The sequence below is a fragment of the Phyllostomus hastatus genome, unplaced genomic scaffold (assembly GCF_019186645.2).
Source record: "Phyllostomus hastatus isolate PE091 unplaced genomic scaffold, TTU_PhHast_1.1 phas_scaffold_345, whole genome shotgun sequence".
Taxonomy (NCBI): domain Eukaryota; kingdom Metazoa; phylum Chordata; class Mammalia; order Chiroptera; family Phyllostomidae; genus Phyllostomus; species Phyllostomus hastatus.
The window spans coordinates 17,828,975-17,842,235 of NW_025334024.1; the positions used below are offsets into that span (position 1 = coordinate 17,828,975).

The following is a 13,261-nucleotide window of genomic DNA, read 5'->3' on the forward strand; positions in this document are numbered from 1 at the left end:
ATTGCCCTGGCTGGCGTAGCTCAGTGGATTGAGCATGGGCTGCGAACCAGTGTTGCAGGTTCGATTCCCAGTCAGGGTACATGCCTGGGTTGCAGGCCATGACCCCCAGCAACCACACATTGATGTTTCTCTCTCTCTCTCTTTCTCCTTCCCTTCCCTCTCTAAAAATAAATAAATTAAATCTTAAAAAAAAGATAAATAAAATCTTTAAAAAAACAGAAACAAAATGATCATACCTCAAAAATGTGTTAGGAGGACTTCACTTACAGGAGTGTCTGACTTACAGGTAAATGCTTTGTAACAAATTTTTAAAAATTCTAACAGTGACAGAAATGATGGAGTTCACTGGCAGAATCTACAGGTTGGATGTAGGATATGAGGGAGAAAAGGAGTCAAGAATCAAAACACAAGTTTCCAGCTTGGGTAGCTGATGGATGGTGATGTCACTCAGACAGGAAAGAGCCTGGGGGAACTAACATTAGAGACCGGGAGGATGCTAATACTTCTGTGAAAGCTCACATGTGCCCTAGCCTGTGTGACTCAGAGCATCATCCCATAAACCAAAAGGTCTCAGGTTCAATTCCCAAGAACATACCTGCCTGGGTTGCAGGTTTGGTTCCTGGTTGGGGCATGTGCAAGAGGCAACAAATCTGGTATTTCTTTCTCCCTCCCTCCCATCCTCCCTCTCTTTCCCTCAATAAGCTTGTCCTTGGCTGAGGATTTAAAACAAAAGTGTCACGTGATAACTTAGAAGGCAGGAATGTACTAAGTTAGAAGTCCTAGGTGAGAAGCCCCAGGTAAAAAGCTTAGAAAACAGAGTCTTAGTACTATGGTTACTATTGGTTGCATTTGTCAGGGTAAAAAAACAAAAACAACAAAACACTTTGAAAGTAAAAGGTTAACTGCATCCATGGATAGGATACACATTAAAACACAGAATCTTTGACCCCACCCCCAGACACAGAGGAAAAAAGGAGGGTGGCTGTAGCTCTAATCGGTTAGAGCTATTCATAAATATTTTGACTCTTTCCTGGGCAAAAGGTAGGACTGCAGTTCCCTACCCAGGTGAAGTTGGATGTGGGCCTGTCATTTTGTACTTCCAATAAAATGTAAACAGAAGTCATGTGTGTCAATTGCAGGTGGGTTTTAAAATCCATGCCCTTTTCATTAAACTGTCTTCTTGGCTTTGTCACATGGCTGGCAATGTTCCAGTGACTGCTGTCAGCTTAGGTCAACCACTGATGAGTATTTAGCAAATAAGAGATGTCTTTAAGCCAATAAAAATTTGGGGGTTTTAAGGCAATGCCACCAGCCAATCATGGTAAGAAAAACTGGGAAAATTATCAGTTATGCCTCCTGTACTTGCTTCTCCGGTCAGAAATGTCTCCAATGCTCACTAAACCATCCTTAATCTTTGTAACCGTATGATTAGCGGGACTGACATTCTGCTAGTTTTGTTCTTTCCTATCAACTCAAAGGAGCTTTATCAAGATCCCATTCCCTCAAACTCACAACCTATCAATGGCTTCAAGTTTGCCCTTGGAAAATAGTCCAAACATTTTAACATGACTGGAAGAGCCCACACAGCTCTGCTTGCAACCCTCACCCTGACCTCTGTACACCCTTTAAGATTCATCTAACCGCTGCAGCCCACTCCATTCCATGTTCCAGGCACATTCAACTGCTTAGTTTCTCAAACATGGCCATGCTCTTGGCCTGCCTACTTATAATACTTGTCACCTTCTCTTTGCTGGCATAGTGTCTGCCACCCTTCAGATTTCAGCTCAAATGTCTCAAAGCAGCCTTTTTTGACCACCCTGACCATGTTAGATGTACCCTGTAACAGCCAGTACTTCCAATAACTTAAATGTTATTACTGCTTTTGGTCAGTTTTTGAGCTGACTGTAGGTTCTCTGAGGTCAGAGACTATGTCTGTTTTGGGCACTGAATATACATTCCCCCTCCTAAATGATCCTAGAGAGTAATCATACTTTGTTTTAATCTTAACAAACAACAAAAAAACAAAGTATAAAAAAACAAAAACCCCCAAAAAACAGTAATAGTAAGCCTGAATATTTTTATTTTTCCTTTTGTTGTATGACCTATGTCCTCTGCCCACTCAAAATCTGAATATTGATGTGAGCCAATCAATATATGCAATTAAAAATCGGTAGTAGCAACATTAAAAGGATAAAATTTAAATATATTTTATTTAATCTATCAAATACTATTTTAACTCAGTATATAAAAATATTCATATGTAATCAAAATAAGTAATTAGTAAAATATCCTACATTCTTTTTTGGGGGGTACTGGATCTTTGCTATTTGGTATTTTACATTAGCAGTTCATCTCTAACCCAGACACTAAATTTTCAAAAGTTTAAGCAAAATGTAGCCCTCTTAAAACAAAGTTTTGTTTAACAGAAAAATATTTAACACTGCCCGAGCTTTAAAATTTTAAAAATAAAAAGTTCTGTTTCTTGGTTGTACTAGCCTTATTTCAAATGCTCAATATCCACATGTGGCTGGTAGCTACCATATTGGAATGGTGGATACAGATTATCGTCTCTAATAAAAAATTTCCCTCTATCTGATCTACTCACATTTCCCAATGTTCCTGACCTGAATAAGGCAAATAAAACATTAACTCTAAGTTGCTTAGATTATTCTAAAGTTGACTAATACAGTGACTTGCCTGATTATCCTATATGGTTAAACTGAACTGCCACCTTTACTCATGATCCTACCCTACAATTCTAATTTTCTAGCCTTGAAATGTTTTTGAAAGGCTATATATGTATGTATATAGGGTGGCAATGCAAGAAAGTGATGCTATCTAGGGGGAATCGTGCCTTGAAATCTGCCTGCAAAGGAATGAAAGCTTATCTTTAAAAAACATTTAGAAGATCAAAACACTGATGTTGTCTTGTATATACATATAGATGTGGTAATACAGCTGTGGTTTAATTCTCCCCTCCCCCCTCCCCGGCTAGTGTGGTTTAGTGGGTTGGGCATTGTCCTGCAAACCCACAGGTAGCTTGTTCAATTCCAGGTGGTGGTGGGTGCCTGGATTTTGGCCTGGGCCCAGGTTCCTAGTCCCCTGTTGCGGGTGTGAGAGAGCAGATCCCAAATACTTCCCTGTATTTCTCTGGCACATCAATGTTTCTTTCCCTTTCTCCCTCCAAAAATCAATTAACTTTAAAAATAAAGATTTTTTTTTCACTTAGATATACACATCAACTTGTTCTACTTACTTACACATTCATTGGTTGCTTCCTGCTTGTTCCCCGAGAGGGGATCAAATCTACATACAACCTTGGAGTATTGGGAGGACGCTCTAACTGAACAACCTGGCCAGGGCTGACACTGTGGTGGTTCTAAAAATGTCCACAAACTCTGACATCCCTCCCTTTGAGAGGTGAAGTTTAATATTCCACCCTTTGAGCGTGGGCCTAAACAAGTGACTCACTTCTAACATAGAATATGGCAACCCAAGATTAGGTTATTAAAGACTGTGGCTTTCATTATGGGCATGCAATCTTCTTCGGATCACTTGTTTTGGGAAAAGGCAGCTGCCAAGCTGTGAGTTGCCCTGTGGAGACGCTCACATGAAGGAGGTCTCCATCCCAGTACCTAGCAAGGAATCAAGGGCTTTCATCCAATGGTCTGCAAGAAGTTGAGGCCTGTCAATGACCATGGGTGGGCTTGGAAGGGGATCCTTCAGTCATAGTCAAGCCTTAAGATGACTTTATAGTCATAAGGCTTGGCTGGCAATTTGAATCTTAACCTTGAGAGAGTCTTGGACCAGACCACTGAACTTAGCTTCTTCCAGATTTCTGACCCATAGAATCTATAACATGATGTTTATTGTTTTAAGTTCCTAAGTTTGGGGGCAGTGTGATATGCAGCAATGGAGTATTCATAGAATAGCTTATGGTTTAAAAAAGCTCATTGCCAAATAAAGTGTAAATCAAGTAAGATACTTTTCCCAAGCAGCCCAAAATAAGAATATCCAAATACCTGTTTCCAGGCCAAGAAAAGTCCTTAGAATGTTTGATATAACACCACACAAGTTAAGTGTATATTGCTAAAATGACTAGCTTAAAAGATGGTACTAATTTGGATATGTAATTCTTGGAATTCTCCCCCCGCCCCACCGCAAGATGATGGCACTCCTCTAGAGTCATATCTCAATGGGTGGGTAAATTAAGCCAGATGTTTTGAAAACCATAACATATACTGGGAAATTAGGATTCTTTGTGATATTTACATTACAGGTTTTCTTTGGAATTAGGAGAAATAACCACTAGATGCCACTGTTTTGTTTTTTTTTAAGGTTACAAAGCAGGATGAAAGAGCTGTTCAGAAACAAAATCAATCTTCATGTCATAATGAACACTAGAACAGAAATTTTTAGATTATGTCAATAAAAAGCCAAGACCCCGTTTTCACTGCACAGAAGTTTATTGTGAAAGTAAATTAAACATACAAACACACATTATGGCTAATGGTGGCAAAAGCAATCTGGTAGGTTAAGGCAAGTTTTAATGGAGATGAATTTAGAAAAGATGACGCAATGATGTAATTCTGTTTAAATATAGATTATGGAAAAATATCGAATTGCATCAATAACTTAATAAAAGTAGCTCCAAAGCCTTCACTATCAGAGAAAAAGGGCTCATGATCTTAATGCCAGCATTAAGACAAATGGAAGCAGCATTGTGCTAAATGACAGGAAAAATTCAGTATTTACAGAATGGCAACATTAACATTTAATAACATTTGATCGTAGTTACTGGTGGACTAAAAGCCCTTAGCTAGAAGCAATAGAGAAAAATGTACCATCATCATCACGTTATTAAAAAAAATTTAAGTGCAGAATTCAAAAACCAAGGAGCTCTGTGAGAAAGTAACCTTAAAACACCACTGTAAGGACCACTTAAAAGGTGATTCCCTCAGGGGATGTTAGGGCACTGAGTGTGTAAACATGTGAGCTGTACAACACCAAATAGCAACCAATTCATTTATAGTACTTAGATACACAAGATCAGCATGGTCTTTTATGATGTATTACTGTTTATAACAATTTAAACACACTCCTTACCATGCATGACTTCAAATATATAACAAACATTTTTATTCTGAGATACAGGATATGTTTATGAGTTATAAGACCTATATACAATGAAAGTCACACCTTCCTCATCAATCAAGTATATATATATGTTTTAAATGCAATGACCTTATTCAGACTTCAATTCATTTGCTGAACTGACCATGTCAGTTTTTCAAACTCTTTAAAATAATGCCATTCTATTATGATAAAATACATTTTTGCAAAAATTCAGAAATGTAGTAACATTTAATGAATGTGACCATGAAAAATATTGTAAGGAGGTACCAAATGACTTAGCACTTTTTTCCAGTCTTGTATTAAAAAAAAAAAAGTTGCATTCAATTTGACAGTGAGCCTGTTTAAAAAATATTCTCATACTAATTCATCTCAAAAGGTTCTATTAATAGTCCTTTTGGAAAATACCATATATAACCTGTGAATTTGTTTTCATAATAATTAATGGAAGAAAATGTATTATCTGCACAGATGAACATTTTCTCTCTAAGACTAATCTTTTATCACCCAGCATTGTTTTTACAAAAGCATGCATTATAAAATACACATAAAAGCAAATATCTTAAACATGATTTTAAAACATTATCACCCTTGTAGCTGATTCATCACTGTCTCCAGTTTAATATGCTGTTACATATATGAAGAAGCTCCAGTATCCCTTTTCTGAATGACTTAAAAAAAAAAATCCCTGAATAAAACAGAAGCCAGCCTGTGACTTCTTTAGGCATTTCAGTAGAATATTATTATCTATGGAGAATATCTCCACAGAAACTCATGATTATGAAACAAAATCTCAAACAGATTAGGGCAGATTAGACTTAATGCCAATTTAAAACTTTTATGTTTAAAAAGGAAAGAAAAGGAGCTGATTATCAACATTTAAAAGGATACTGCAACTTTAACAACTGTAAACTTTGGTAGAAGGCTGTGGCAGACAGCTCTATGCTACTGGGTTTTTAGCTTGTAAATAATGCAAACGTATCAGCAGTTTTAAGATGCCATAGACAAAAAACAAACAAACAAACAATAACACAAAAGAAAATGGAGGAAAACAAAACAAAAACCCAGAATGCCTAACTGAAGTGAAGCTGTATAACCAACACATCTAAAATCACAAAAAAAGAAAAATTAGAGAAACTGATTAGGGAAAAAAACCTGTGATAAAAATTGAAATTTCTTGACTTGTTTTTAAATGACATGAACTTTTAAATTAAAATGGAGGGGAAAAAGAGCTTTACAAGTATATAGTTTCAACTCACTAAAATAATGCCAACAAGGTAAGCTTGCATAGAAAAAAATTAAAATTATTACTGGCTACATGCATACAAAATTAGAAATGCAGGTATAATCATAGTGCAAAACCATGGCAGTTTGTGATGTCTTGTTACTGCCTAAGGTTAAGAAATAGACTGTAGTACCTCCAGTTATCACAGTTTCTGGTCTTTTAATCAATTATTTTTGCTGACTAGAAACAATGTATATGTAAAGATTGGGGAGCACATCTGCTGTGCTACTAATTAACGGAGTTTGAGGTCATCACCACCACCTAAACTGGAACCAGGACTAGGGTCTTGTTGTCTTCTTGCCTGAAATGACAAAAAATCATAGTGTGTGGTCAAAACATGTTTGAAAATCAAAGTGTTAGATAAACAAAAGACAATAGCACACAAGAAAAGTTTGCAACTAAAGTATATTCAGCCAGTATCTCTCCACATGTAAGACGAAAAATAGCTATTTAAATTATGTATGAAATATTTGGCTAAAGTTTCCTTAAAAAACAAACAAACAAGAATAGAAATCTCGTATTCAAAGAACATAATTGAAATATGTACCATGTATAAAAGAACAATTAATCTATTGATACATTTACTGTTTTGGGACTAAAAGGTTTAACTTTAACATATCACCCAATCACCTTAGAAGCAAACTTTCCCTTTTAGTAATAGCAGACATTTATGAGCACCAACTATACACTTGGCACAGTTTTAAGCACTTTCCAAGGATGAACTAATTTAATCCTTGCCAACCATCCATAATATAGTTGCTATTATTTATCTATTTTACAGATGAAGAAAAATGGTTGAAAAAGACAGTGAACTTCATTTCTTACTGAATTCCTTCTCTGCCACCTGAGCTCGAACTAAAAATCTCCACGCCTCACAAAATAAAATGCAGCCCTGGCTGGTGTGGCTCAGTGGATTGAACATTGAACTGTAAACTGAAAGGTCACCAGTTCGATTTCCAGTTAGGGCACATGCCTGGGTTGTGGGCCAGGTCCCCAGTTGGGTGAGTATGAGAGGCAACCAATTGCAGTTTCTCTCTCTTTCTCCTTCCCTTTCTCTCTCTCTAAAAAGAAATAAATAACATCTTAGGAAAAAAAGAAACAAAATCCAGAATCATTATGGATAAAGTATTGTCTCAAAAGCAAAAAGAGAAATGTAAAATTAGAGTCCTTGGTGTACCACACACTGATGTTTCTTTCCCTTCCCCTCTCTAAAAATAAAATTTAAAAAATATTTTAGTTATTTTTACAGCGGGGAAGGGAGGGAGAAAGGGAGAGAAACACTGATGTATGAGAGAGACATCAATTGGTTGCCTCTTGCACGCCCTCAACTGTGGACCCAGCCCACAACCCAGGTGTGTACCCTGACTGGGAATCAAACTGGCCACCTTTCAGTTTGTAGGCCAAACTCAATCCACTGAGCCATACCAGCAAGGGCTTGATTTTAATTCTTAATATCTAAAACAGTGGTTAGAGCATTCTTGACCTTCAAAGAAACATCTCAACAAGTCACACTTGTACTGTAAGATCAAATTCAGTAAGAAGCTCCAGCTATGTCATCATTTCTTAAGAGGGTTATGTTGTTTACATGGAAATGACACTGCTTTATTCACTTTAAATAAATCAAATAAAACCCACCACTACCTTCAGTAATCTTTCTCATAAATTTTTATATATTCCTCTAGCAGAACTTAACTATTTTTTTATTAGCAAACTGTACAATGACTAAATTTTAGCACATTCCTTTTAATTAACTACTCAGGTTAAATTTATGCCACTTGGTTATAGGCTGAAAGAGCTATGGTATATGTATGGATCAAGAAAACAATTTATATTCCATACAGAATCAATGCTCAAAGTAGTGTAGGGACAGATCAATTCTGCAAAATCAAAGATAATGACTTGAGTATCTGGTTTCGGTCAATGAAGGTGAGAAAAGGGGCTGAGCAATGAAGAAACACTGAGAAAAATCAATCCTAATCACATATTTATAAATCACTACAAATCTACCAAAGATACTTTGTGAAAATGGTATTTCAGCTTTTGTTTTGAGGTAAAAGTAATTTTCAAATTATTTTAATAATGGGATGGCTCCAAAAGAGTACAAAGAACAGTCGGCCATCAGCAGCTAAAGTTCTCCCTGGTCATGGCTATCTGTACACAGGTTGCCATGGGTTGGTTTGTTTCTATTTTTGGTAAATGCATAGAGAATAAAGTTTTTTTGCTCTTTACTTGTGTTTTTAGTTTCTATTTACATTGTTAAGAAAGAATGAGGAAGACACTGTGAAGGACGGTCAAGAATAGGAAAATTAAAAGAGAAGTCTAGCCTTGGCCGGCATAGCTCAGTGGATTGAGCGCGGGCTGCTAGCCAAAGTGTCGCAGGTTCAATTCTCAATCAGGGCACATGCCTGGGTTGCAGGCCATGACCCCCAGCAACCGCACATTGATGTTTCTCTCTCTCTCTCTCTCTCTCTCTCTCTCTCTCTCTCTCTCTCTCTCTCTCTCTCTCTCTCCCCCCTCCCTCCCTCCATTCCTTCTCTAAAAATAAATAAATAAAAAATCTTAAAAAAAAAAAAGAGAAGTCTGACGGAGTATCAGTGAGAGCAGAAGAGGAAAGGATGAGAGATCTGGCATACTGGGAGGAAACTGAATGCTAGAAAGGAAGATGTATGGGCGCTCACATGAAGGAGACAAATACAGAAACATGTTTAGGTTCAGCGAAATAGCTTCCACAGGACTGAAATTCAACAAATGGATGAGCTGTCTCAAGAAGCAATGCTTTCTACTGCAGCAGTTTTCTAATGGAGGATGGATGTTTCAGGAGGAATTCTTTTGTGGGTAATAACCCTAACTGGATGATGGTGAAGAAACTCTGAACTCAATTATTCTAAAAGCACAAAGTCCATAATTTCTAGTTTCTTTCTCCCTAGTCAATACACATAGACCCTTGGTTCTAACTATTTATTAACAGTTTTTCAGAACAGGGTTTTAATAGAAAGCAGATACCCACGAGCCTTTTTAGAATACAATTACATCTTTAATATTTATAAAGAATTAGTGTAGATTTTAGTACAGATCGCTTTCTACCAGTTGTTCCAGTTTTCTTTCTTTTAATATATGACCAAGAAACAAGGCAAATACAATTTCCAGGAGTCAACCATGGCATGAATTTAAAATGAAGAGATGGCCCTGGCTGGTGTGGGTCAGTTGGTTGGGCATCACCCTGCAAAGTGAAGATTGCTGGTTCAATTTTCCCCTGGGCTGCAGGTTTAGTTGCCAGTTGAGGCATGTATAAAAGACAATTGATCAATGTTTCTCTCACATCAATGTTTTTCTCTTTCTTTCTCTCTCCCTTCCCATCTAAAAAAAATGACAAGAGACAAAAAGTCATCAGGTGTTAGGAGTTTTCCCTACTGGTCAGGACTATGCAGAAGTAGCCAAGAGTAGCAACAACCAAATTAAAAAGAGTAAAATTTCTTGGTTAACTTCCATTCTTTATTGTCAAGATCATCAAATTGGCATGAACATTTTTTTAAAGATTTTATTTTTAGAGAGAAGGGAAGGGAGGAAGAAAGAGAGGGAGAGAAACATTGATATGAGAAACATCAATCATTTGCTTCTCGTAGGTGCTCTGACCTGGGACCAAACCTGCAACCTACACATGTGCCCTGACCAGGCATCGAACGGGCAACCCTTCGTCTTGTGCAGTGATGCCCAACCAACTGAACTACACCGGTCAGGGTAGCATGAATATTCTTCATGACAGATCGTCGTGGTAGTTCAAAATAGCCACAAATTATTGAATGTATACCATGTCCAGATACTTTCTAATGGTTTTATGTTTGACATTTGGCTAAAAGAACACAGATTTATACAATTTTAGAGCATCACAGTACTTCAGAGATCTGGTTCAACTCTCATTTTACAGATGATTAGACTGAGAGCCCAAGAAGGTTAAGTGATTCCATTAAGATTACACAGTTAGCTGGTGGCAGTGAGACCTCAGGAAAAGATGAACTTTTAATACACAATTAGCATTACTGTTAATTAGCCTCCACTGCTATTTCTCCCCATTTCTAAGGATGGAGAAGAAAGCAGAAATTTTAGGTTCCAATATGAAAGAAAAGAATGTACTTTCCCCAGATTCATTATTAAAAAGGTAAAAAAAACTCAAGTTGGCAGATAATTATAAATACCCATCAAATAAAGAGACTACAAAAGTCAGTCTAACAGGGATGTCAAAAATATAATTCTTATAAAAGTATATCACTTCACAAATACTTAAAATATAAAGTGGTACTTAAAAATAAAAGATAGGGAAAATAGTGTACATTACTGGACTTGGATGGGGATGGCTCTACCACCTTAGCTAAAGGTAAAGCTCTTCATTCTCTCTCAGCCTCGGTTCCTCAAAGTGAAGATACCCCTTGATCATTTAAGAGTCAAGTGTAAAGGAATATCGTTGTGTATCCAGTCATGTCATCATTTCTCACACATGGCACATAATCAGTACTCATGCTATTGTCATTAACAACAAAGCTGCTTAGCACTTTCCAATTTATCTATATAAATTTCTCAAATGTTAGAAAAAATTGCATCCTGTAGTTAAGAGTAAGTTTTATAAACTAAAACATGGTTAAAACAAAATACATTTTAATAAAGTGTATGTTTCCTATAATAGACAGCAAATTAAGACTCTCGCCCGCGCTCTCTCTCAGTGTGAGAGAGAACAGACTTAGCATCCTCTTCCTCATTAGTCCTCTCCTGACTCTCATCCTTAGTCTGAATCCGTAGTTCATATTCCCGGTTCACTCTCACCTAATGCCTTTAGCCAACACACACCTCAGAAAGGCCCAGTATAGACAGATTCTTCAGTTAATTTGTCTTTACACAATATGAGAGTTAACTGACTTGAAAACTGAAGGCTGTGGTTATTTAAAATAAATAAGGTTAGGATTTTTTTCTTGGACCACACAGAATAGAAGGCTCCAAAAACATACAAAATACAAATACAAAAACCACATAAAGCCTTTTGCCTGTTTTTATTTCCAAATAGTTTCCACATAAAATTCTCCTATGATTTGTTGCATTGCATTAAAACTCTCTAAAGTAGAATAAACAATAATTATTTACCCATTCTGTTACATTAAAGATAGCAATTTATTTGCTAACGCTTTATAACCTAACCCAATGGAACCATTTTCTAGATAATGATAGAGAAAATCTCCTTCAGCACTGTCACTTTGCAGCTGAATTAAAAGCAAACAGTGCCCTATCACAGTTTTAGGTTAAGAGGCCAATCAAGGTGAGAAAGCTGCCTCTGGACAGAGTGAGTGTGTACAAACTGCTCTCAAACTGATGATGCAAAGTATCTTTCCAATTTATCTATGCCCAAAATACTTTAGTCTGTCCCTTATTAACTTCAATCTCCCTTCAAAAAAAGTCAAAGGTAAGGCATTTGAATTATATATAGTTACAGAGCTATGTAACCCAAAGAAAACTGCCATGGGTAACATGTCAACATTTTCAAATCATGGAAGAATTCTCAGGCAGAAAAAGCATCGGGGCTACTTCTATGTGGCAACAGACACTGAATGGGCAGGGCCTTTCTGAGGCGTGTGCTGGCTAAAGGCATTAGGTGAGAGTGAACCAGGATAATGAACTATGAACTCAGACTAAGAATGAGCAATGGAAAAGGATTAATGAGGAAGAAATTTAATTTTATAGAAGAAATTTAATTATTCTTTTTTAAAGTCTACTTTTTATTAAAATACAGAAAGAGTACACAAATCAAATATGTACCTTGATGAGTTTTCGCTAAGCGAACATACCCATGTTGTAGCAACCAGATCAAGAAATATTACCAAAATTTGGGAAGTTCTCCTTGTACCTTTTCCCAGTCACTATTCACCCCCAGGTAATTACTATCATTACTTCCAAAGCACCAAGAAAAACTCAAAACCCTTTATTGTTAAAAAATAAACAAGCAAACAAAACCAGAATTTAAGTGGCTTAGCAAAATACCATCTGAAGTCAGGATACACCCACCTTTACTGCCACTCCAGGTATGTTGTGAGCAAAGGTGCACAGAATGAGGAGGTGAAGAAAACAGCTTGCACCGAGCCCCAATGTGAAATGTCAGATACTGAGCCAGGGAGCAACCCAGGAGGGTGTCAGCCCGTTTGACAGATGAAGCTCAAGAGAGTAAGTGACTTTCCCAAAGTCACATGGCAACAAGTAGTGGCATTAGGATTTACCACCAGGGAAATCTATTACAAACCTCATGTTCATTCTTCTACATCAAAGGTTCTCAAGTTAAATGCTTTCAGCTACTGGGTTCCCCCAAAACACCACAGGGACTCGAGGGGGAGGCCAGAATAATCTCTACCCGCTTCACTCAGAGCCGTACCTCTACATCTATTTATATTGGGGTTCTGTGTGAAGTTTCAAGCAGAGAAAGGATTTCAGATTTTAAATTTTTATTTATTTATTTAAAGATTTTATTTATTTATTTTTAGAGAGAAGGGAAGGGAGGGAGAAAGTGAGGAATAGAAATATTGGTTGCCTCTTGCACTCACGGGGACTGAAGCTGCAACCCAGGCCCGTGCCCTGACTGGAATCAAACAGGCAACCCTTCACTTTGTGGAACGATGCCCAGCCAACTGAGTCACACCCGTCAGGGCAAATTTTATATTTTTTAAAGCAACTTATATGCCAGAGAATACAGAACCCAAGTCCTAGAATCTTCTATTCTCATCATTCTGTGTTAACACTAAAAACAAATTTTATTTCTTTTCTAAACAGGTAATAGACACACATGACATAAAATTCAAAAGGTACAAAAGA

At 37.0% G+C, this 13,261-nt stretch overlaps 1 protein-coding gene across 2 annotated transcripts in view; it reads right to left on the bottom strand.

The window, feature by feature from the left end:
* Positions 1-4,447: 4,447 nt before the first annotated feature.
* Positions 4,448-13,261, bottom strand: part of CBFB (core-binding factor subunit beta) — a 56,125-nt gene continuing 47,311 nt past the window's right edge. For both annotated transcript variants that reach the window (XM_045818977.1, XM_045818978.1), the window contains exon 6: positions 4,448-6,719. In XM_045818977.1, coding sequence (XP_045674933.1) covers positions 6,651-6,719 — 69 coding nt within the window. In that variant the 3' untranslated portion in view covers positions 4,448-6,650. The remainder of the gene's footprint in view (positions 6,720-13,261) is intronic.